At 43.4% G+C, this 25035-nt stretch overlaps 1 protein-coding gene across 1 annotated transcript in view; it reads right to left on the bottom strand.

Annotated features, from left to right (window-relative positions):
• The window catches only part of CACNA2D3 (calcium voltage-gated channel auxiliary subunit alpha2delta 3), a 488288-nt gene that overhangs the window by 429528 nt on the left and 33725 nt on the right, over positions 1 to 25035 (bottom strand). Inside the window, exon 5 of the mRNA XM_034658484.1 lies at positions 20444 to 20518. Coding sequence (XP_034514375.1) covers positions 20444 to 20518 — 75 coding nt within the window. The remainder of the gene's footprint in view (positions 1 to 20443; positions 20519 to 25035) is intronic.

The following is a 25035-nucleotide window of genomic DNA, read 5'->3' as shown; positions in this document are numbered from 1 at the left end:
TTATGAACAGGAGAAAAAAAGGAAATATTGATTCTCAGAGCTAATACATTTGAGATCAATCCCAGGGTTGGTCTTAGAGAGCAATCCATTTGTAGAGGAGCCTGGTTCTTGGTTTAATGCTCTGTTGTCACCGTCCTGAAATTTTTAATGTTTGAACAAGGGGCCCCACGTTTTTTTTTTAACCAGGGCTACAAATTATGTAGCCAGTCCTGATGACAGCTGTGGCTTTGGGCAGACAGAGGGACAGAAACCTGACATTGTGTTAGAAGACTGTATCCATTCATAGAATTTCTGTCCTACATAAAGGCCACCCATGCTCACCAATGCCTGGGTTTATTTCGCAATGTCCTGAAAGGCTAAAATAAGAATACAGCATTTTTTTTTCCTTAATTGGGAACTGTTCGCAGAGTTCTTCACGACTGTAAGTTTGATATGCTGACCATTAAAATTAACTAATGTTGAACATTAGTAAAAAAGGAAGAGATTTAGAAAGCAACTCATAACCATGAAAATATTTAATATTTTACCTCCAAAAATGACTCATACATTCAAATAAGGATCCAAAACTTGGATCGGCAATGGCAACAAGAGATTAGGAGCCGTGTGCTCATGAAGTTCCTATAATCTAACAGATCCAAGTAGAACTGCTAATATCTGTAGGGTGACAGAGCAAGCAGTTTGGGGTCATACTAGATCCCAACAATATCTAGTGGTAGGTTTGTAGACTGACTATAACAGAATTCCCTGAGAACTTTTTTTTAAAGATTTTTATTTATTATTATTAATTTGAGAGAGAGAGAGAGAGAGTGAGTGAGCACGAGTGGGGGCAGGGGCAAAGGGAGAGGGAGAAGCAGACTCCCTGCTGAGCAGGGATCCTGATGCAGGACTCGATCTCAAGACCCTGGGATCTTGACCTGAGCCAAAGGCAGAGGCTTAACTGACTGAGCCACCTAGGCGCCCCTGCGTACTTGTTTTAAAAACATCTTGGGGGGGGTTGCGTCTGGGTGGCTCAGTTGTTAAGCCTCTGCCTTCGGCTCAGGGCGTGATCCTGGAGTTCTGGGATCAAGCCCCGCATCGGGCTCCTCCACTGGGAGCCTGCTTCTTCTTCTCCCACTCCCCCTGCTTGTGTTCTCTCTCTCACTGGCTGTCTTTCTCTCTGTCAAATAAATAAATAAAATCTTTAAAAAAGTAAAAATAAAAATAAAAACATCCTAGGGCTCCAGGCTGAAAGGTTGTGATCTAGAAGATTTGGGGTGGCTCAGAAATCTATGCATGAGATTCTTAGGCCCAGCTGCCAAGTTCTGATCATGCACTACCTCCAGGACCAGAATGGGAATTAAGAAAATATTTAAGTCAAAATGCTTTTAGCCGAATGTAACCGATCTCATGCAGCATGATGCATCTATGATGCAGACATGGTGAGTGTGTGGAGTTGGTTAGCTATTCCGGATCACACAATTCCAAGTGCCAGACTTTGGGCATGTGAGCCGGGAGTCACCAAAACAGACATCCATTTGATTATCAGTGACAATGCAACACAAGTAGGAAAACTAGGAGATCGAGTGTAGCATCCCAGAGTGTAAGGACAGGGAAGGCTCCAGGTGTCGGGTCTGGGCTGCACTTGGTGAGCTGCTCCTTCTAAGACCTGTGGCTTAGCTCATTAGATGGACAAGGAAGCCGTCGTGGGGGAGGCTCCGAGAGCTGGTGCGAAAGGAAAGCCAGAAACAAGTGTGGCAGGAGGTTCAGTTTACGAGGTGTCCCCCCAGGGGGCCTCACAGCACACCCCATTATCTGGGTTGCCCAGCAGTCTGCACTTTCACAAGCCTGTCCTTGAGGAAAAGCCAGCCACGTGGCTTCTGACCCCCCAGTGGAATGATCGTGAAAAATCAGCTCCAACCGGGGCACGCTGATCTGTGCTGACACTCCCCTAGAAGACCCAGCGAGCTGCTAAGTGAGGTCAACCCAGCAACCCAGCAAGAGCTCGAAGCAAATATCCAAGAAAGCTGCTAGACTTAAGCAAAGCTTGTAAGTATTACCAATAGAAGAACATCTTCCCCCGTAAAGATAAGGGAGAGGCAGTGACCCAAGTGGAAATACCTTCTGCTTTGTGCAGTGAGCATGTTTCATGGAGGAGAGACAGCTCCTGGAATAGTGGCAGGACCCTAGGAGGGAAGCTCAACGGGCTCAGGAGGGAGGGAGCAAGGCCGCAGGAGGTCCCTTCCCTTATTTGTAGGCCCTCTATCCAAGCGCGCCATTTGATCGCATCACCCCTCCTCTCCCAGGAGGTGACAGGCTGCATCCCACAAAGGCTTGAAAATGCAGAGCTGGCAAGGTTCAGGTGAGGCAGCAGCTTCTTCCCCGGGGAAACGCGTTCAGCTCCACCCGATCCTCCGTTGTTTGGGGCGACTCAAAACTGTGAAGTCTGGGACGAGGCAGAGCCCGTGCCGGCTGGCCAACACCTCCAGGGCCCTTGGTGGGCAGAGCAGAGGGTCTGGGCCTGGCATCGGGATGGGCCTCCCAGACTCATGGTTGTACTCTCGGCTGAGCCATGGACCCTGACAGCCAGCCCCTCCCCCGGTGGGAGAGTTCATGCTCACACTGCATTGCTAAGGAGCAAGCATGGGGTACAGGGATGTGGCATCGAAACCCTCAGTGATTTCTCACAGCTCATTTTAACCAGATTTGGCAAAACCAACAGGTTTGATCCCCCCAGAAATCAATGAAGATAAAGGGCAGACCACAGGGCTGCTTTCGGACACCAATGGGGCAATCTTCACATGAAAGCCCATTGTTTTGCCTGCCAGGTTGGGTTTTCAAATTATTAATGAATTACTTTATGTCCTTGTAGGCTCCTGCACAGTTAATTAGTACAACTAATAGTGATATTAATTGAATCTGCAACACAACCAAATTGGAAGCACACGGGCTAATGGGTCACACCTGAGGTCACCTCCAATTAACAAGGACTGGCCGGAACAGTATTTAAGAGAAACACTGAACTATTGGGCTGCGCTCCCAGGAAATGGCTAACATTCGACCATATTTTGATCTCCAAAAACAGCAATATAAGATGGTTCCTCCTAATAGCTTTCTATTCTGAGCAAGGCTCCCAGGATTCATTTCATCCAATTAAAAAAAAATGAGATTGCAGGGCGTGAGTTCTTCTCCCACAGAGTCAATGATGACCAAATGTAGGGGAGATGAGGTTTTAGTAAGTGAGGAGTCATAACCCAAGCGTGAGGGAGGCACGATTGTGCTCCCATTATCTTGGTCACCCTAGTGATGTTCTAGGGCAGGATTTTATTTTATTTTTGTTATTTTTATAATAATATTTTTTATTATGTTAGTCACCATACAGTACATCCCTAGTTTTTGATGTAAAGTTCCATGATTCATTACTTGCATATAACACCCAGTGCACCATGCAATACGTGCCCTCCTTAATACCCATCACCAGCCTATCCCATTCCCCCACCCCCCTCCCCTCTGAAGCCCTCAGTTCATGAGAGACTATGGACTCTGGGAAACAAACTTAGGGCAGGATTTTAAAATGCACAGTGGGACCTCTTTTCCGGGGAAACTTTCTTTTATATCTTCCTATCCACCTGTCATAAAAAATTACATGGATTTTCCCGTAAGACAGGAGCATCTCGGACATTTGATGCCGATCAAAACCCCAGCCTCTCGACCACAGTTACCCACAGTATTATTCAAACACATCTCTGGAGTGGCCTACAGAGTGGGCTAAATGCCCTGGGACATTTAATCACATTTTACTCAAAGATTGTTATATTTACTGAGCATCCAAGGGTTGGCTTATTTCTGTGTCACATTCTAAGGCAAAATTCCCATCATGATTAAATATTTGTGAAATATGGATGGCACACTCTAGCTTAGTGAATGTTGCCCTTAGAAATGTCAAAGGGTGGTGGCTTGGAGGTCAATTATGCATGTGATAACCTGATGCAAAAGGCTCGTTCCTCTAGGAGAGATGCTCGGAAAAGTGGTTCATTCTGGAAAGTGCAGTTTATCCTTCATACGCTCTTCCTAAATGTCAACCATTTGAGGTGACAGGTGTAAGAAGGAAGGATACCTTCTGATTCTGTGGCTGGGGAAGGGTGGCTTTCAGAGGTGACACCCTGCCCCACAGCTGGTCCCGTGGCCAGGACCCACAGCCACGTTCACCCAGAACTTAACCACCAGACATTAAAATTACCTCCTCTCTCTAAAATAGAGACACTGAGGGTAATTTAAATTCATCCCAGTGACAAATCGCCAGGCCGCACAGTAACACTATTGGGTATACATACATTGCGGTCACTTTTCCCCAAATTCCAGATGCCCCAAGTGTCTGCCTGTGTACCTGAATGGTTTTGGTTTCCCCCCACCCCGTCCACAAATATCAGGCTATCAGCTCCCATTTTCAAAAGTCAGTTTGCCTACTTAAAGTTTTTCCTTTTACTAAAGACTTAAGGCTCGATTTATTTTATTTTTAAAGATTTATTTATTTATTTGAGAAGGGGGAGAGGTGCAGAGGAAGAGAAAGTCCCAAGCAGACTCCATGCTGAGTGCAGAGCCCAATGTGGAGCTCAGTCCCAGGACCCCAAGATCATGACCTGAGCCAAAACCAAGAGTCAGACACTTACCTGACTACGCCATCCAGCCCCCCACCCCCAGAGGCTCCATTTTAAACTATAGCAGATGAGGGGCGCCTGGGTGGCTCAGTGGTTAAGCGTCTGCCTTCGGCTCAGGGCGTGATCCCGGAGTCCTAGGATCAAGCCCCACATCAGGCTCCTCTGCGGGGAGCCTGCTTCTTCCTCTCCCACTCCCCCTGCTTGTGTTCCCTCTCTCGCTGGCTGTCTCTCTCTCTCTCTCAAAAAACTATAGCAGATGAGAAAATTTATAGTCCTTTATCCCTTCACTCACATACTTCGTAACATGCAAGCAGCTTTCTTGGGACCAAGATCCTTCTAAGAGACACGGCTCTTAGATAAAATGCAGAGCATGAGAGGTTACAGAGTACATTTTCAGGTTGTGGTAAAGGCAGGTAAGAGACAGGCAAATGGACAAGTAAATAAAAGAGAAAGAAATATCTGTCACAAGAGCTGCAAGAGTTAGAGCACAGGAGCCTGGAGGAGAGGGTCAGGGAAGGTGACCTTTGGGCTGAGATCTAACAGAAACGAAGGAGCGTGTCTCCTTCTTCCAGGAGGAAGAGCTGGTGGGAAGAGCCTGAGATGGAGTGCAGGCAAAGAAAGGGACAGGAGGCCCTGCATGTCCAGAGGGCAGGGGGAGTGCAGATGGCTGGCAGACAGGGATCCTCCAAGGCCTGTGCTCCCTCATTCTAGCTGTCGTAGGAGACTGTGAGAGGATTTTGACCCAGAGGCTGACTTGATCTCGTTTGTTCCTTCCTTCCTTCAGTGCCCTTTTAGGGCCGGCCTGTTCCTGTGCTGGATGAGCTGGGAACAGGGAAGGAGGCATGGCATCACCCAGAAGGCCCCAGCCAGTGGGGAGGGCAGAAAGAAGCCAGGTCACCACACAGCTCATGTGGAAACCACAGAGGCACTGAGCCCTCTCGTGAGTGGGAAGGAAGGTGTTCTAAAGGCAATGGTATTTTATCTGGGATCAGAGGATGAAAACCAGTTCACTGGGCAACGGGGCGCAGGAGAGGAGAGAAGCAGTATGTCCCAGACAGGGGAAACAGAACCTATGTAAAGGCCTGGTTTTCGGAGGGTGCACAATGGCCTCAAGAATAGAGGGATCTCAACATGGCTAGATCAGGAAAGAAAGACGGAAGGAGGGAGGGGGAGAGAGAGAGAGAGATAACAGAGAATAGGGGTTGGGGGAAAATGCCATAACAACAAGAGATGAGCATAGACAGACAGATAAACGTAATAATGCAATCATCCATTGGGATACTTCTTACCAATTAAACCTTGACAGGAGGCAATGGGAACAGCCCCAGTGGGGCAGATATTTACTATCTGGCCCTTCATACTAGGGGGACCTAAGTCTCCTAGTTATTAATAGGGAGTTTACCCTTATCCCATGAGCCTAGGACAGAGAATGCTGAGAGAGAAAAGTGTCTCCAGATAGTTCTGGTTGCCCTGCCCTCCTCACTCAATTGCTTTCCCATCAGTGTTGGCTAATACTCAAATTGGTTAAAACTGTGTGTCAAGTAAGAGTCAACGTCTGTGAGAGTTGAAGGGGCCCCATACAGGGTAAGTAGCTTTGCTCTCCCACTGTAGTCTAAGTAGTGAATGGATCTGTGTTCTCTGGGTGAATGAGGTGTGAACATTTATGATAAGATATCTGAGCGTATCTGGGAAACTACCCCCTGCAGTCTCAGGGTTTGATCACTGTTTATCTGTAGGGAACTTGAGACAACAAGACTGGGCACTAGAGAGGAAGCCTTGGGATGAGGGCCATCTCTGTGTTTGATGGCATGCTGAGATGAAACGCGGGCAAGACTGCTGGGGCCTGACAGCTGTCACCGGGTAAATCAAGGCATGGGCACCAGAGGCAGAATTTATAAAAGGTAGTCTCCATAGTGTTTCCTGGCTAAGCACTGGGGAAAATGGCAGGAGCACAGCCACTAGCTCACCACCACCAAGCAACCACAGGACAGCATTTTGCTTCAACAGTCACCTCCTTAGCCGAGTGGTAGAACCAAGAGGACCAGACACACGCGCGCGCGCACACACACACACACACACACAGAGCTTGCAGCAGACCTGCCATGTGCAGCCACAGAGAAGTTCAAGATAAAGAACACCTCAACGGACTCCCACGTGGAGAGAGAAAAATGGTGGACAAATGTCTGGATTATCGTTCATAGACATGTGGTTCAGCGCTTTCCGTGAGGGAGGACACTGAAAGGGTGTAAGGGCATCTCATTGCAGGGACACCCCCAACACATCGTAGTCAATGGCATTCTTTTAAAACCTATATCTGAATCAGGCTTTCTCTTCACGGCAAGACTGGACTAGAATGAAGTAATGTTGAGCCGTGTGAGGAAGTGACCCTACCTGCTCAGATAGTGACGGGAGTGGAAGGACAGTATCTGGAACATCGGATGGGTACTAGTGATGGGATTCTGCACACACCGATTGCGTGCACCTGCACAAGTCATTCACGCTATCTCTGCGTCCCCGGCTCTCATTCTTCTCTGCTCAGCTGACAGTATGCATCGGGCCCAGGACTCCAGATGCACAAGTTGGGAATAACAATGGAAATAACCATGAGAATCAACTGAGAAGTATCTTCTGAGTTGTAAAATACTGTATTATTGATGGTACTATTTTTTATATCCACCACTATTTACAACATACAGCCGCGTCTTCTTGCCCTTAAGGAGTTCTCAGCTCACATAGAACTGGGAAATAAGGAATCAGTGAACTGGCTAGTCCATTCAAAGCAAAAAATCAGTCCAAGGTTCGGATCTGCCCAAACCTTCATTTACCATAAAAGTTAAATGAGAAGAGTGAAGGAATGTGACACGGTCTACTCCAGCTCTCAAATACCAATTTCCATGTGGCCCTTTCAGAAAGACTTTAACCTGACTGTAATGTAGGTTCTTTATTTAATAACAGACTTCTCCTTCTAGTTTTGTCCACAGTCTAGACCAGCGATCAGCAAACTACAGCCCATGGGCCGTATGAACCCGTGCCAATTTTTATAAATAAAGTTTTATTGGCACACAGCCTTGCCCACCTTATTTATGTATTGCCTATGGCTACTCTCATGCCACAATGTCGAAGTTGAGTAGATACAGCAGAACCCGCATGGCCCACAAGGCCTAAAATACTTACTATCTGGCCCTTAACAAAAGACACTTGCTGACCCCTGATCTAGACTCATACAAGGGACTCACCATCAGCACACTACGGAGCAGTGGAGAGTAACAAAAAAAATTTTGTACTACATTAATGGTTTTAACCCAAACCATGGAGTAGTAGTTTGCCTATTTTCAAACAAGTGAATTTTATCAAATAAACATAACTATATAATAAAATATAAAGGGGGAAATAGTTGAGCATTATTTCTAGGATGCATTTCCTCTAGAAACAGTCCCTAGATCATCACTTTGATAACTTCAACTCCGCAGAACTACTACACAAGGAATTTGGAAAATTAGTAGCAGTGCTCTAATTCATGTAAACCCGCAAGGTGATATGGATTTAAAATATGGCTTTATCTCTTCCCCTTAAGAAGCAGTAATCAGTCCGTGTTCTGATGTTTTTTTCCAGAAAAACCTATCTGGAAATTAGCAGAAGGGACACTGGAAATTAGCAGATGGGACATCTCACAACCACGGGAAAACAATTGGGTTAGTATTCATAGACCTACAGAAATCCTTTCCTTGGTAAAACATCTGCATTAATTTCAAGAATAAGAAATTAATTATTAAAAAATATTTTATTTCTGATTGCAAAAGGGCTCAGTGTAGACATTTGCTATTCAATGGGTATAAAGTTTCAGTTATGCAAGATGAGTAAGTTCTAGAAATCTGCTGTAGAGCATCACGTCTACAGTTAGTCTAATTATACACCTGTTACCTTTTCATGGTAATATATATAAACATACCTTATTCTTGTTTAAGGTTGCATGGTGTGAAGTTATATTGGATCTAGAAGAATTTATTTACATTTAAGTTGTTCCAAATTTTTCTCTATGTGAGTTATTTTTAAAGTACTCATGACATTTTAAAAGCAATGTAATTCTTACTACCTTTTATTAGTTTTGAGTTGAATAAAAGTGGGTTGGTGTTTGTTCTCTCTTAATGTGTGGGCAGCTAACACTCAGTGATGTGCAGTTCATAACGTACGTCTTACTTCCATATCATTGGCATGTACACTGGACACCCATAACGCCATGGGTGGCAAATTTTAGAATCTAGGGTGCCTCTTTTGACAGAACTCAGGCTAGAAAAAAACAGTACTGTGGAAAACCCAGAAACTCTGATGTGTACTTTTGTCAATTCACAGAGGTTCAATGTCTCTTGATCCCACAGGAAAAGATCAAAACTGTCAAGGAAGATGAGAGTTACGTGGGTTTCTAAGATTGGTTGATTTTGCAACAAATATTCACACAAGAATCTTAAACAGAGCCATGAAATTCAGTGGACTTCAGAACATCTTCATTATAAAACCAAGAAAAACCATATCACTTTCCTTCCTCCCTCCCCCCAGAGAGACCACAGGAGGTCCATTTTTAGGTCTGATGAATGGTTCAGAAGTTCTGAAGTAGATTAGGATAAGAGTTTACTCATTTGAATTCTATATTTGAGCGCCAGGCTCACCCAATTTGTCATGGTTCCTTTCTCCTTAAAGAAAAAAAAAATGTCAGTTATCTGGTACATAAAGCAACAAAGTAAAATTCTCTCCAGACAGTAAACAATACCTTTAAAAGACAAAAACAAAAACTTAGAACCTGGAAATCACTTGCTCAGGGATGATGTGTCATAAGCTATTTCAAGCAAAATCACAGGAAATCTTTGAACCAGGACAATTTAGTTTGATCGAGGCCAGCATTTTTACCCTAACCTTTTCTTCTAGTTCATGACTCACTGAGATGCCCCTACTCCTGTTTTCAAGTTTTTAAGATGAGTTTTATCAAATACTGTTTTACTTAAAATTATCCAGCTCTGATTTTTCGGGAGGTCACTGAAATATTATAAAACCAGAGCTTGATATTGCTGAACTAAAGGTACATGACATAATCATCCCCGATGTCACTTTCCAGAAGCCCTTTCATTAACTGGAAGTAACATTTCGGCGGCCACCAGGGAAACCGTCACGAGATGAAAAGGAGTGGGTAGGAAAGGATCTCCATTATCTGGCTGTCATGAGAACTTGTCAGGATACACATGGATAATCTTGAGTGAAGGATGAAGAATCCCAAAGGATCTGGCACACGGCAGTCAGAATTACTGAGCACAGAGGACGGAAGGCTAGCGTCCCTATGCACTCTGCCAGTTCTATGCAGGTTTATACAGAAGGCTACAATACCCCGTCCCTCATTTCACGGACAACATGAGAAAATGGCTTCCAAGCTGTCTTTCAGAGGATTTGGCCTAAACTCATGAGGATGGCCAACCCCGGAATTCGATCATTTCACCCACACTCTAATTCAGAATGTTCTAGTTATATTAAAATGTAATGAGCTTCACGCTTTTGTATTTAATGTTTTGTGGATCTTCTATTGAAACAAACAAAAAAGAAAATTTGATTTTCAGCCAGAATCCTCTCCCAGGTGGCTCATCTCTTCCTTCCTTCATGCATGCCTGCTTCTACCAGGCTTCTCCCTCATAGGTACTGGCCTGGTTACCCAGAGACTTTCCCTTCTGGAATACCAAGCAGCGCTTCCAACACAGTCCTGCCTTCTGGCCACCCTTACAGACACCTGGCCCAGGCTGCTGGCTGGGCTGCTCTGCACACTGGAGATACAGTTATGGATCCAGAATGGGCATCTGGCCTAGCAGAACCCATCAGAGTCCGCAAAGACAATGGGGGCGAGGGCAGCTGGGGAGAGGGGGTGACCCCTGACATCACGTTTATGGTGTGATGGGTATAGTCTTTCCACCTGGGGACTTTGCACTTAGGTGAGCTGATGTAAATTCTCATTTTGCTTTCTATGAATTCACTACTGTTTATCACATGACACCAAGTCCTAAATGTACACTGGCCTCCATCAATTTGATGATAAACATGGAAATTGGCTCAAAATAGCCAAAGGAGCACATCTTGGTTTTTAAAATGTCCCAATGTTTCAATGAGAAAGAAATGCTTTGTCTTCTGAGATATTTTCCAAATAAAAAGGCCAAGAAGGGGCACCTGAATGGCTCAGTTGGTTAAGCATCTGACACTTGGTTTCTGCTCAGGTCATGATCTCAGGGTCCTGAGATCGAGCCCCGTGTGGTCTCGGTGCTCAGTGTGGAGTCTGCTTGCCCCTCTCCCTCTCCTCCTCCCCCTGCTCTCTCTCTCTCCACTAACTAAACAAAATCTTTAAAAAAAAAAAAAAGTCCATGAGGTAAGAACACTGAGACTTCTTGCTATCAGAAACTGAACCACAGTCCATACTTTTTAAAAGATAACTAAAGCAACCTAAATTTGATTCACACTGATTTGATAAAGTCCCTTTCAAATATTTCCTCATGGATTTCAGATTATTTTTAATTCAACTCTCATTTTAAGGTAATTATAGATCCACAGGCAGTTGTCAGAATAACACAGAGACACCATATTCTTTACCCAGCATTCTCCAATTCCATCTTGCAAAACTACAGGACAACAGCATGACTGGGATATCGACACTGATGCAGTCAAGTTACAGAATGCTTCCACCACCACAAGGATCCCTCCAGCTGCCCTTCTATAACCTCTCAATCCTCGCCATTCCCACCCCTCACCCCTGGCCACCACTAATCTACTCTCTATTTCTATAATTTTGTCATTTCAAGAACAGTATATGAATGAAATCATGCAGTATATATTATTCCGGGATTGCCTTCTTTTTTCCCCCAAGATAATTCCCCAAAGATTCAAAGACTCATTCTGTGGTATGGATATAACAGTTTGTTTAACCATTCACTGCCTGAAGGATATCTGGGTGGTTTCCAGTCTGGGGCTACAATGAATCAAAGCTGCTATGAACATTTGCACACAGGTTTTTGTGTGAACATAAGTTTTCATTTCTCTGAGATAAATGCCCAAGAGTGTGATTGCTGGAACACAAAATAATTGCATGTATGGTTTTATAAGAAACTACCAAATGTTTTCTAGAATGGCAACCCCATTTTACATTCCCATCAGCCCAGTTTCTCCACATCCTTATCAACATTTGGTGTCCTTTTATTCTTTTATTCTTTTTTTTTATCCTAGCCTTTCTGATAGGGGTGTAGTAATATCTCACTGGGGTTTTAATTTGCATTTCCCTAGCTAAGGATGTTGAATATCTTTTCATGTACTTACTTGCCATCTGCCTTCCCTCTTCGGTAAAGCGTCTCTTCCTGTCTTTTGACCATTTTCTAATCGGATTGTTTTTACTACTGAGTTTGAGTTATTTATATATTCTCTATATACTCATTCTTTACCAGATATGAAGCTTGCAACTATAACTTGGGAGAAGATATTTGCAAGCCACATATCTATTCATCCTTTCATCGGGGTCTTTCACATGGCAGAAGGTTTTTGGGTTTTTTTTCCCCTGATATTAATGAGATCTGTTTTACCAAATTTCCCTTTTATGCACTGTGCTTTTGCTATCAAGCCTAAGAACTCTGTTTAGCCCTAGATTCCAAAGATTGTCTCCTATGTTTTTTTAAAGAGTGTCAAAGTTGTCCACTTCACATATAAGTCTTTGATACATTCGAGGTCAATTTTGTTGAAGTGGGGAGGTTGATCAAGGTTAAGTTTTTTGTTTGTTTTTTGTTTACGATGTTCAATTCCTGCAGTACCATTTGTTGAAAAGGGTACTCTTCCTCCGCGGAATTATTTTTGCACCTGTGTCAAACATCAGTTGGGCTTACTTGTGTGGGTCTATTTCTGTGTTCCTTCCTCTAATCCAAAACCTGTATGCTTTACTCGTCCTTCAATAGCACACTGTCTTGATTACTGTAACTATATAACAGGTCTTAACATAAGGGAAGTTGATTCCTCCTACATTTATTCTTTCTTTTCACATGGTTTTACTATTCCAGGCTCTGTGCCTATGTAAATTTTAGAATACTTTTGTCGATGTCTACCAAAAGCCTTGCTGGCATCGAAAGGAATCGCACATAACTTACAGATCAATTAGACAAGAATTAACATCTCGACTATGTTGAGTCTTTCCATCCATGAACATGGTTAAGTCCTTCCGTTTATTTAGGCTTTCTTTGCTTTCTTTCAGGAGCATTTTGTATTTTTCATCACACAGAACCTATAGATGTTTTATTAAGTTTATTTCTTCAGAGCAATTGTAAATGGTATTGGTTTTTAAATTTCTGTTTCCATGTGTCCGTTGTTAGTATATAGAAATGTGATGGGTTTTTATATGTTGATCTTGTGTATGTGACTTTGCCTAACTCAGGTATTAGTTCAGGTTTTGCTTTTTGGTAGAGTCTTGGGAATTTTCTACAATCATATCATCTGAAAGTAGGGAGAGTTTAATTTCTTCTTTTCAGGACTGTATGCTATTTATTTCTTTTCCTGGTTTTATTGCAGTGGCTAAAACTTACAACACTATGTTAAATAAGGCTGGTGAGTGTGGACATGCTTACATGTTCCCAATTAAGTTTGATATTAGCTGTAGGTTTTTGTAGATGGTCTTTACCAGTTTGAGGAAGTTACCTCTGTTCTTATTTTGCTGAGGTTTTTTTTTTTTTTAACCATGAATGTGTGTTGAATTTTATCAAATGCTTTTTCTGAGTTAATTGTTATGATCATATGATTTTTCATCTTTAGCCTGTTGATATGGTGAATTCCATTGATTGATTCGACACCAATGTTAAACCAGCCTTGCATATCTGATCTGGAATAAATCCTACCTTGTGGTGTAGAAATAGATATATATAGTTAGATTTCATGTGCTAAAATTTTATTGAGGACTCTTGCTGTAAGGGTCCTCATGAGGACCTTCATGGGGGTTATAAGTAGTAGGTTTCTTTTTCTCATCATGGTATCTCCCCCGCCAGGTAACTATAGGTTTCTTCTTCTGTACTATTTTTGTCTACTTTATCAGGGAACTACTAGTCTCATAAAATTAGTTGGAGGGATTTCCCTTCTATTTTTCTGGAAGAGATTCTGTAAATTTCATGTTAATTCTTCTTTAAATGTTTAGTAGAACTGTCCAGTGAAACCATCTGGGATTACAGATTTCTTTTTGGAGCTCTAGAATTATGAATTCGATGTCTTTAATATTTATAGGACTCTTCAGGTTATCTATTTCATCTTGGTTGGATTTTGGTAGCTTATAGTTTTTAAGGATTTGGTTCATTTCTTCTAAGTTGTCAAATTTATGAGTGTAAATTGTAATATTCCCTTATTATCCTTTTAATGACTACAGTTTTGTAGTAATATTCCATTTCATGCCTGATGTTGATGATTTGTGGCTTTTCTCCTTTTATTTATGTCAGTCTTTCTAGAGATTTATTAGTTTTATTAATAAATTTTTTGGAAGAAACAGGATTTGGTGCCATTGATTTTTCTCTGTGACTTCCTGCTTCAATTTAACTGATTTCTGCTCTTTATTACTTCCTTCCTTCTGTTTGCTATGGGTTTATTTTCCTCTCGTTTTTCTAAGTTAGATTATGAATTTGAGGATTTCTTCTTTTTAATGTAAGCATTTAGTGCTATAACTTTCCATCTCAACACTATGATGGCTTTGTCCCACATATTTTGATATATTGTCTTTTCATTTTCGCTCACTTCAATATTTTTAAAATTTCCTTCCTGACTTCCTCTTGGAAAGAGATTCTGTAATTGCATTATTTAGAAGTATACTTAATTTCTAAATGTTTGGAGTCTTTCTGTTATTGATTTCTAGTTTGATTCCATTATCAACAGAAAACATGCTCTGCACGATTTCACAACCCTGTTTAAGTTAGTAAGGTTTGTATTTTGACCCCGAATATTCTTTATCTTGGTTAATGTTCCATGAGCGCCTGAAAAGAATGTGTATTCTGCTGTTGTTGGGGAGAGTGTCCTAGAAATGTTATTTAGATTTTATCAGCTGATGATGTGGTTCAGTTCTTCTTTAACCTTGCCGACGTTCTTTTTAGTAGTTACTATGAAGTGTACATGTCCCCAACTATAATTGTAGGCTTATCTATTTCTACTCTCAGTTCTATTAGTTTTTGCTTCATGTATTTTGAAGCTCTGTAGTCTGGTTCAAACACATTTAGCATTGCTATGTCTTCCTGGTGGATTGATTCTTTTATTCTTACATATGGCCCTTCTTTGTCTCTAGTAATAGTAATTTTCTTTGCTCTGAAGATGACTTTATCTGATATTGATAGAGCCACTCCTGATTTTAAAAAAAGTTTGCATAGTATATCTTTTCCCATCCTTTTACTTTTGACATATCTGTGTCATTGTATTTCAAGTGAAATTCTAGTAGTCAGCATATGGTTAGACTCTTTTTTTTTGTAATCCACTTGCCAATCTCTGTCCTTTTTTTTAATGTTTTTTTATTATATTATGTTAGTCACCATATAGTACATCCCTGGTTTCTGATGTAAAGTTCGATGATTCATTAGTTGCCAGTGCACCCAGTGCACCATGCAATACGTGCCCTCCTTACTACCCATCACCAGTCTATCCCATTCCCCCACCCCCTCCCCTCTGAAGCCCTTAGTTTGTTTCTCGTAGTCCGTAGTCTCTCATGCTTCATTCCCTCTTCTGATTACCCCCCCTTTCTTTATCCCTTTCTTCTCTTACTGATCTTCCTAGTTCTTATGTTCCATAGATGAGAGAAATCATATGATAATTGTCTTTCTCCACTTGACTTATTTCACTTAGCATTATCTCCTCCAGTGCGGTCCATGTTGCAGCAAATGTTGAGAACTCGTTCTTTCTGATAGCTGAGTAATATTCCATTGTATATATGGACCACAACTTCTTAATTCAGTCACCTGTTGAAGGGCATCTCGGTTCCTTCCACGATTTAGCTATTGTGGACAATGCTGCTATGAACATTGGGGTGCATATGGCCCTTCTCTTCACTACGTCTGTATCTTTGGGGTAAATACCCAGTAGTGCAATTGCTGGATCACAGGGTAGCTCAATTTTTAACTTTTTAAGGGACCTCCACACTGTTTTCCAGAGTGGCTGTACCAACTTGCATTCCCACCAACAATGTAGGAGGGATCCCCTTTCTCCACATCCTCTCCAACAATTGTTGTTTCTTGCCTTGTCTATCTTTGCCATTCTAACTGGCGTAAGGTGGTATCTCAATGTGGTTTGATTTGAATTTCCCTGATGGCTAATGATTTTGAAACATTTTTTCATGTGTCTGTTAGCCATTTGTATGTCTTCATTGGAAAAGTGTCTGTTCATATCTTCTGCCCATCAATCTCTGTCTTTAAATTGCTATGCTCAGACCATTTACATTTAAGATAATTAGTGATATGTTAGGGCTTAAGTCTGCCAATTTATCTTTTTTTTTTCCTGTTCATTTCCTCTGTGTCTTATTTCTTACATACTTATAAAGTACTTGTTAAGTACATTCCCCCCCCCACTATCCGAAAGTAGAGAATTTCTATGAAACTTGTCATAAACAGAAATGACACAAAGCAAAGAAGCAATTACCAGTAATTTATATAGAAAAATGTGCATTCCCAGACCCAAAAATAATCTCTCTTAGGCTTTTCTGATACCTTAGGACATATCCTGCTAAGTGACGCAGAAAATAAATGGAGATAAAGCACAGATGCTCACAGACACAGTTCAAAGCTATGGAGGCTTCATGCTATGTTGCAGAGTCTGGTTCCTGGGGAAGGAGCTTGGCAGGGCTGCTCTCCCTGCTCAGGGTGCACCCCACCTCAACAATGGCTCACTGTAAAACAAATGCTGGATGCTATTTTTGCTTTTTGCCTTTTCTCATAAAAGTGAAAATCCTGTTCAGCTATCTTTCAGGTGGCAAAAACAGACACTAATGCAGGTCTTTTGTAAAAGGAAAGTGGTATAGAGTGAACTTTCAGAAAGTGGGAGATACCTGTATACATCTTTTCATTGTTTTCTTAATGGTTGCTCTGGGTGTCATACTATAAATATGGAATTTATCACTGTCTACTGGTATCAGCATTTGCCACTCCAATAAGATGTGGAAATCTTATTCTAATTAGGTCCTTTTACCCTCCATACTTTTAAAATATAATTGCCTTGTTTCCTCAGCAACAGTAGGCTTTACATCAGATAATGCTATAATCTTTGCTTCAACTATCAATATGACTTAATAATCTGATAATTAGAATACTCTATTATACTTGCTCCTATTTTTACCCATTCTAATATTCTTTCCTTTTTGAAGTTTCAAGTCTTTTTGTTTTTTTTTTTTCTTTCTATTTAAAGGACTTCTGTAGCCATTTTTTACAAGTGGATTTGCTGGTAAAAAAATTTGTATAGTTTTGCTTCATCTAAACATGTCTTTATAACTCCTTCATTCATTAAAGACATTTACACTGAATACAGAATCTTGGATTGACAGTTGTTTTCTTTCAATACTTAAAAAACGCTCTGCCACTTTCTTCTGGTCACCATGATTTCATATGAGAAGTCTGTTGTCATTCAAGTTGGTAGTCTAAGCAATGTGCCCTTTTTCTCTGTTGCTATGAAATTATTTTCCCCCTTGTCTAATTATGCTGATGATGTGCCCTGCCATGGAGTGACTTGGGTTGATCCTATTTGGAATCTGCACAGCCTCTTGAATATGTATGTTTATGCCTTTCACTAATTTTAGGAAGTTTTCAGCCAATATGTCCTCAAATATATATCTAGTCCTGCTCTCCCTCTCCTCTCTTAGGACTTCTGTGATATGGATGTTAGCTCTTCTGTTATCACCCCACATGTCCGAGAACCTGTTCATTTTGTTCCAGTCTATTTTCTCTCTGTTGTTCAAATTGGGTAATTTCTATTGATCTGTCCTGCTGTTTGCTGATTTTATCTTCCATCATCTCCACTCTACTATTGAGCTGGTCCAGTGAGCTTTCTATTTTGGTGACTGTATTTTCCAGTTCTATAATTTCCATTAGGCTCTGTTTAATAACTTCTATTGCTTTGCTGAGATTTTCTATTTTTTTCCATTTGTTTCAAGAGAATTCCTAATTGCTTGTTGAGGCAATTTTATAATTTCAACATCAGATTCATGTCAATACTGGCTTCTGTTGATTGTCTTTTCTCATTCATGTTGTGATTTTCCTGGCTTGGGGGATGACAAGGGGTTTTGTATTGCATTCTGGGTGTTTTTAGGTTTTATATTGTGAGACTCTGGATCGTATAATCTTTTTGTTAGCCACCGGTCTCTGTGTTGAGGTGTAGCACAAGAGCCAAGTGGGTATGGGTGAGGTGAAAGGACAAGTTCACATTCAGCCCTGCAGAAACTGTGGAGGGTTGGTCTACGGTTGTTCCACTGGTGTTTGTCTGGAGTAGGAAAGGTATTGTCGCAGAGGTTTTCTGTTATGAGGCTATTCCTTCCCTGGTTGTTTGGCTAGAAGGGACAAGTTTTTCTTAGATTTTTTTTAAATTATTATTTTTGGTCTCTGCCTATCGTAGGTACAGGAAGGGAGATTCTGGAGTGCTCCATTCAGACATATGGTGGGAATCAACAAGGAGGCCCAGGGAACTCAGCTCTGTATCTTTAGGTGGAGACAGCTCACCTTGCAGAGTCTTCCTATACTTGTGTATTGGCGGAATCAGATGTCCAGATAAATTGTTATATTCAAAACCACTCCAGTCTTCCATATCCATACATTTTCAAAGATAATGTTAAATAAATGCTCATCCCACTTTCTCTGACAATTTTTCTCCTTCCTGAGACCTCAGATATCCAAATATCACACTGTTCCTTGTTTATTTGGGAAGCAACCTGAAGGGAGGTCTTGATCATTTGAAGCCTCTTTTCTATTTAATGTTGCAGGCACCATCACTGGACATCTATCTGACGCTCTGGAGGATATTTAAATGTTGCCATATTGGGAAGGGGGTGGAATCCAGACCCAGGCAATGGTCAAACAAGGGGAAGGTCTCTAGGGAAATACAGCGACAAATTTTAAATAATTTAAAATTATTTAGAAAGATAAATGGAGGTCTAAGTCATTCTTTCCTACCTTACCCTATAAAATGACCATGAACAAACATTCCCTTGATACACTTGCTCTTTGAACTACAATGTACTTCTTTCTCTCTCCAAACATATTATGGTGTTTTTCCCCCTCATATTGAAGCTTGGATATTAACTCCGGTATAATTTTTCCTGCTCACTCTGTATCCTAACTGGAATAAGTTTCTCCTAATCCTCTGTTGTTCCCTCCCTCAGAGATGCCCAACAAACTGCTTCTACCACTTGCACCTAAGATAGTACCCATGCCACTCCCTGCCCCTTTGAGCCAGGGAGGGTCTCCCCAGCAAGGCACAGTGCCTCACAGAAACCTGCCTTGCCACTGCCCTCAGCCACCTCACAGGAGTCTGCTCCCCAGGGGAGGAGCAGCGCCACATGGCAGATACAACAAAACAAAATGAGGAATGGCAGTGATGTGTCCCCAGAGGTGTGATGTTGCTGCAGCCACAGCTAAACCCTCGACCTAAATTGTTACCCGACCACGTAGGGGGTGGTATGGTGGTAGCTGCAATGCTTTGTACTGACAGATTAAAAGATGGCTAAGGGAAGGGGTGTCTGGGTGGCTCAGTCAGTTAAGTGTCCAACTCTTGATCTCAGCAAAGGTCACGATCTCAGGGTCGTGACATCGAGCCCCACTTCGGGCTCTGCACTGAGCATGGAGCCTGCTTAAGATGTTCTCTCTCTGGGGGCGCCTGGGTGGCACAGCGGTTAAACGTCTGCCTTCGGCTCAGGGCGTGATCCCGGCGTTGCGGGATTGAGCCCCACATCAGGCTCTTCTGCTATGAGCCTGCTTCTTCCTCTCCCACCCCCTGCTTGTGTTCCCTCTCTCGCTGGCTGTCTCTCTCTCTGTCGAAAAAATAAATAAAATCTTTAAAAAAAAAAAAAAAAGATGTTCTCTCTCTCCCTTCTCCTTCGGCCCTTCCCCCCTATTTGTGTGCTCTCTCTCTCTTTATCTCTCTAAAAAAATAATAATAAAAAATAAAAATAAATATGGCCAAGAGGAAACAGGATTTATTTTATTGAAATCTATTCTGGGAATTTTCCTAGAATGCTCCAACTAGAAGGACAACTTCTACCCCACTTCCTAAGGTCCTCCCTTAATGCATCTTCCTTTTGTTCCATGATATTTATGTAGCAGGCAATGCTCAGAGCATTGAATATACAGCAGCGAGCAGATATCAGCCCTATCCTCATAAAGCTTACCTTCTAACCTGGGAGACAAGTTCCCCCAATAGCTACCCCAACAATTATTTAATCAATTATAGTAAGAGCAACCAGAGATTTAGCAAGTAGTTTCAATTTTCTCGGAAAACTCAGCAAAAGCCATATTCTTCCAGTGGTGTCAACGCAGGTATCAAACACAACACAGGATGTGCACAGAACAAGGAAAAAGTAAACCGATGCAATTGGAACTACTGAGCTTCTGAACTCAATGTTATTATTTTATTGCCGTGATTTTATTTGTGCCTCTTCATAAATGTTCTGTGCACTGGTGTTCCAAGGCCCTCAATGAAAGGCCAATACTTTGATGAGTTTCTAAAAATTAGGACAGAGTTACTGTCAGCAAGCTCTGTGGGGAGATGAGGCTGTGCCATGACCCATGATGCACCTGCCCAGCTGCAGGCCCTACCTCCTTGTTGGTCCTGTCGGCTTGCACCAACGTCCCATTCAGGCAAGGTTCCACGTAGTGAAGCTCCTCATTATACTGAAAAGAGATGAAACGGCCAAGAGGACACACTTCATTAGTCATTTGAGGGGTACCAGATTTAAGGATACATGCAAACAAAAAAACAACATAACTACAGGCTCAGTTCATTCACATACGTGACTTTCTCACTTGGTGCCCCTATATAACATTGTGCCGAAGTGTCAGGTATTCTTCTCTTTTGAGGGAGAAAGTTCTAGAGCATGTGCTGGTCTATGGCAGTGTTGAGGGTATACACGGTTAACTGACAATCCTTCAGGTGTGGCTCCAAACACTGGGGCTCCGTGGCCATGGCTGACAGTGCATGATCCAGGTGGGATCTAAAGAGCATCCCAGACTTAGCTGACTATAGCTCCAGCTTGTGTCTTGGTTTTCTGGAGCCCAAGGACCTGTGCCTGGGTCACACACGAGTGACAAAAGAATGGAGGAAAGGAGAAGCCTCAATGTTACCCCATCACTCTGGGAGGCTCTGTGGTTTTTGGTCAGAGCAGTGCTCACGAGCAGTGGTACCACCTTCCACACAGGCCAATGCCAGCCTTTCCATTACTTTTTATCCCAGAATACCCAGAATATGACAACTTGTTTTTGTCCAAATCTCACAACTAGGAAGTGGAAATTTAAGCATGATTCTTTGCACTGTGGCTAGGCGGGGTCCTTCTAAAACACAAAACAGGTCATGTCACTTCCTGCCAACCCATTCACAGTTTCCAATGCTCTGCAGATAAACCTTCCCAGAGTGTGGCAGGGCTCTGGCCACTTGGCCCTGTTGACCTTTCCAACTTCACTCATCCATTAGCCTTCCCCAGAAACTTGGCACTATCCAGCCCTAATTCCCTTCCTGTCCTCTGAGATATCCCATCTTCTCCTCCCACACAGGGCCCTCTACCTGGAGCTCTTACTCTGGTATCTCCCAGCTGACTCCTGTTCATCAGCTGGGTAAGCTCATTCCTGCCTCATCTGGGAAGCAGCCTCTGTGTAGCTGCTGTTCCCTTCCTGTAAACTCCCAAGTTCTTACAGCCTGGTGCCTGGATCCCTGCCCACAGGTGGGCCCACATTGTCAGGCTCCATATTGGTTCCTAGTGTGTTCTCTGTGACAAGCACAGGGCCGGGCCCACAGTCGGTGCCCAAGAACAATGTGTTCAATGAGTATCATCATATTTCCATTCCAGCTACCGAAATCCAGCCCAGAGCTCCAGAGAAAAGGAACCAGAACCATCTCTCACAGTTCCAGCTCTCAAGCAAAGTCTGGCTAAGGAGTTCAGACTTTAAGTGTGTCAACAGTGAGGACCATGGAGGGCTATGCACAGGGAAGCAAGTGAATGAAGGGATGAGCATGGGCCCACTGTTCCGGACACACTGCAGGGACAGACTGAAGAGGGCCAGTCACACAGCTGCTCCAACAGCAACAGAGACACATCCTGTTTCGGTGCCCAAGTGCTTGCTAAACAGGCAGAAGCAGTGATAATAATGACATCGGCAGCTCACTGTTACGGAGCAGTCACTTCATCTAGGCACAAGCTAGTTTTCATTCACGGCATACCTCAACCTCATGTGGTCAGCCCTTCCAACCACACCCCCTTTACAGATGGGGAAACCAAGGCAGAGCAAGGATGATCAACTTGCCCAAAGTCACTGGGGAGTCTGCAAGGGGTGGAGTCCAGATTCAAATCCAGGCAGTCTGACCTCACAGCCCATGATCTCAGGCCCTCAAAGCCCCCAATTTCTCCTCTCTGGCGCTCAAAGCCTCTGTGCTTCTCATCGGTCTGACTTTTGCTCCCTCTTTAATCTTTGTTCTTAGTCATGCAGAGCATTTGAAAAAATTACAGCTCCATGGTCATAGAGCTCAGATCTTCTCTGAAGAGGCACGGAGGACATACACATTTACATGATTTTGAAATTAGCTATTGACAAATGGAAGAATTACTTTCTGTCAACAAATGGAACCTCATCTCAGGATTCAGGAAGCACTTCACAGTCCAACCTGAAGAAGAACTTTTCCAATGTTCTCGGTCCATGTTGGACTGACACTGGAAGCGCTGAAAAAAGCAGTCATTCCCCTGCCCTCCACCTCCCTTGCTCACGGAGTGGGTCAACAGTGACAAGATGCCCATTCCCAAAGCCAGAAGCATAATCAGTCTTAGCCAATCACAGCCATCCCGTCCTCCTCTGCTGGCTGTGTGCTTTCCTACCCTGTCTTGAAGCTAGATGTGGTCATGTGACGCATTCCCAGCCAACAAAACATAAGTTTCAGTGATTTTTTTTTCTTGCCATTAAAGGAAAACTCTAGGGGCACCTCGGTGGTGCAGTCGTTAAGTGTCTGCCTTCGGCTCAGGGCGTGATCCCAGCGTTCTGGGATCGAGCCCAGCATCAGGCTTCTCTGCTAGAAGCCTGCTTCTTCCTCTCCCGCTCCCCCTGCTTGTGCTCCCTCTCTCGCTGGCTGTCTCTCTCTGTCAAATAAATAAATAAAATCTAAAAAAATAAATAATTAAATAAAAATAAAAAAATAAAGGAAAACTCTTCTCTACTCACTACCTTCCTTCCCACTTGGGATGCATTGCACAGCTGCAGCAGCCGTTTTGCAACCATGAGGTGACAAGATTAAGAATGGAGAGCAAATCTCAGGAAGATGGGGCTAGTGTGAGTCTTTGATGGCACTGCTCAAGCATCGTACCAAACCTGCAGCTGCCCTGCTCCATGCTCCGTGAGATCATGAGACGCTGAGATGCTGAAGCAGCCTTTATTCAGTCTTTCTGTGCCTCGCACTCCCAAACGTCCCGATTCCATTTGCCAGGAAAATTTTGAACTTTATCTACATTCTGCCTAGTACACACTATCAGTATTGATTCCTGGGGTTGTGTAATCTGAGGTGAGAGTCAGGACACTTGGGTCCACGTTCTACCTCTGCCGTATACTCCTTGTGCAGCCTCGGGAAAGTCACTGAACCTCAGGTCCTGGATTCTTCTGCACAAGAAGGTGCTAATTCATCCCCCGTTTATCCTCCATGGGCTCCTGTGAGGCTCCAATGAGGCAACAGACTGGAAGTTGCTTTGCTGGTGTGAAGGCCTGTACACATGGGGTGCTGCAGAGGGGGCTGGAAAGTAAAGAAGACCAAGATGTTCTTGCCCTCATCAGGGACGAACGTGTGCGGTAATCAAAACCGCGCTCCCCGTCACCGTGTGAGCCGTGGCCGCAGCAGAGGAATCTGCTCTTCTGAATTCCGGCCAGCTTGTTAGCGGCACCATCCAAGCTTGCAGCTGACTAATTTCCCTTGAATGCATCAGGATAAAGCTATGCTGCGCAATCTGGTCTGTATCACCGAAGGGGGCTGGGCTCAGCCGTCCATGTGAGGGAACGAGGCACAGCAGGCAGCTGTGCCAAGGAGCCCATTGGCTGTGCGTGCTCACCATGCTACCCGGTGCTCCTCCCTAGGGGGACACCAAGGGCACCCCCAATGTGAAACTGTTGCCAAGCCCCCAGCAGCTCTCCATCTGGAAACCTTCCAGTTTCTATATTTTAATGGACGTTCCCTAGATTTCTACTTTGTGAAACGATGATGTGCGATGGCCATTATCAATTCACAACTGAAGATCTGGTTCCCTCCAGCCCGAAGACGCCGCGGCCCAATAAACAGCTCTCCTTCATCCCTACTTAAACAAGCAGAATCAGTAGTCTACAGAAGAAAAAGATGCAGTGCACACCATCATGGCTGGCCAGGTGGAGTTTTCTTCCACCGTCTGCTTTTGCTGCCTCTTACTACGAGGATTGAACCATAGAGAGGCACTCGGCCATCTCCCTCTGTGCCCCAAAGTGGGTAGTCCTTCCTGTAAATTTTTGGGAAATGGGAAGAATCTCCTAGCAGGACAGGAGAGGGCCCAGGCAGCCCTGGAGATGGTCAGGCCAGCCACCAACCACTTGGAAAGAAGATGGGCAAAGAACTTTCACCCCTTAAAGGGCTGGGACTGCCACAGGTCACCTTCTCCTTTTCTCCTTCCTGGCTGGCTCTCCTCTTCTGACTCACACAAGGGTAGAACAGTAGAGCTAAAGCCATGGAAGCAGACAGGCAGACAGGGTTCAAATCCTGGCTCTGCCACACACCAGCTGGCTGACCTTGGCCAAGGCCTCTCCACTCCTCTCTGAGTCTCAGGGTTTGTGTTGAGGAAATGAGAATTGTAACTAAACTTCTCTCATGAAGTCACTGTGAGGATGAAATGAGGTAATTCGGTGAAGAGTCAACACAGAACTCGGCATATAAGAAAGAGAAAGAAGGCATCTGGATGCACATGTACAAGGAAGGAAGAAAATACATATATAAGGGTCAGGTGTGCCACCGAGAAAGACCAAGCACACGCCCTCCACCTGGAGCTCGCATTTGCTAAGTAGGCAGGGGGTGGGGAGGAGAGGGTCACGTGCCCCTGATCTCCGCTGGAGAGCTCGGACTCTGCCATCATTGGATAGAAGTGTTACACCAGTGGGCACATGAGACTGTCTAAATACCCAGGACAGAAACCACCAGGGTG

This window comes from Ailuropoda melanoleuca, chromosome 4 (genome assembly GCF_002007445.2).
Source record: "Ailuropoda melanoleuca isolate Jingjing chromosome 4, ASM200744v2, whole genome shotgun sequence".
Taxonomy (NCBI): Eukaryota; Metazoa; Chordata; class Mammalia; order Carnivora; family Ursidae; genus Ailuropoda; species Ailuropoda melanoleuca.
Note: the sequence above shows the minus strand (reverse complement) of the source record. Positions and strands in the feature narration are given on the sequence as shown.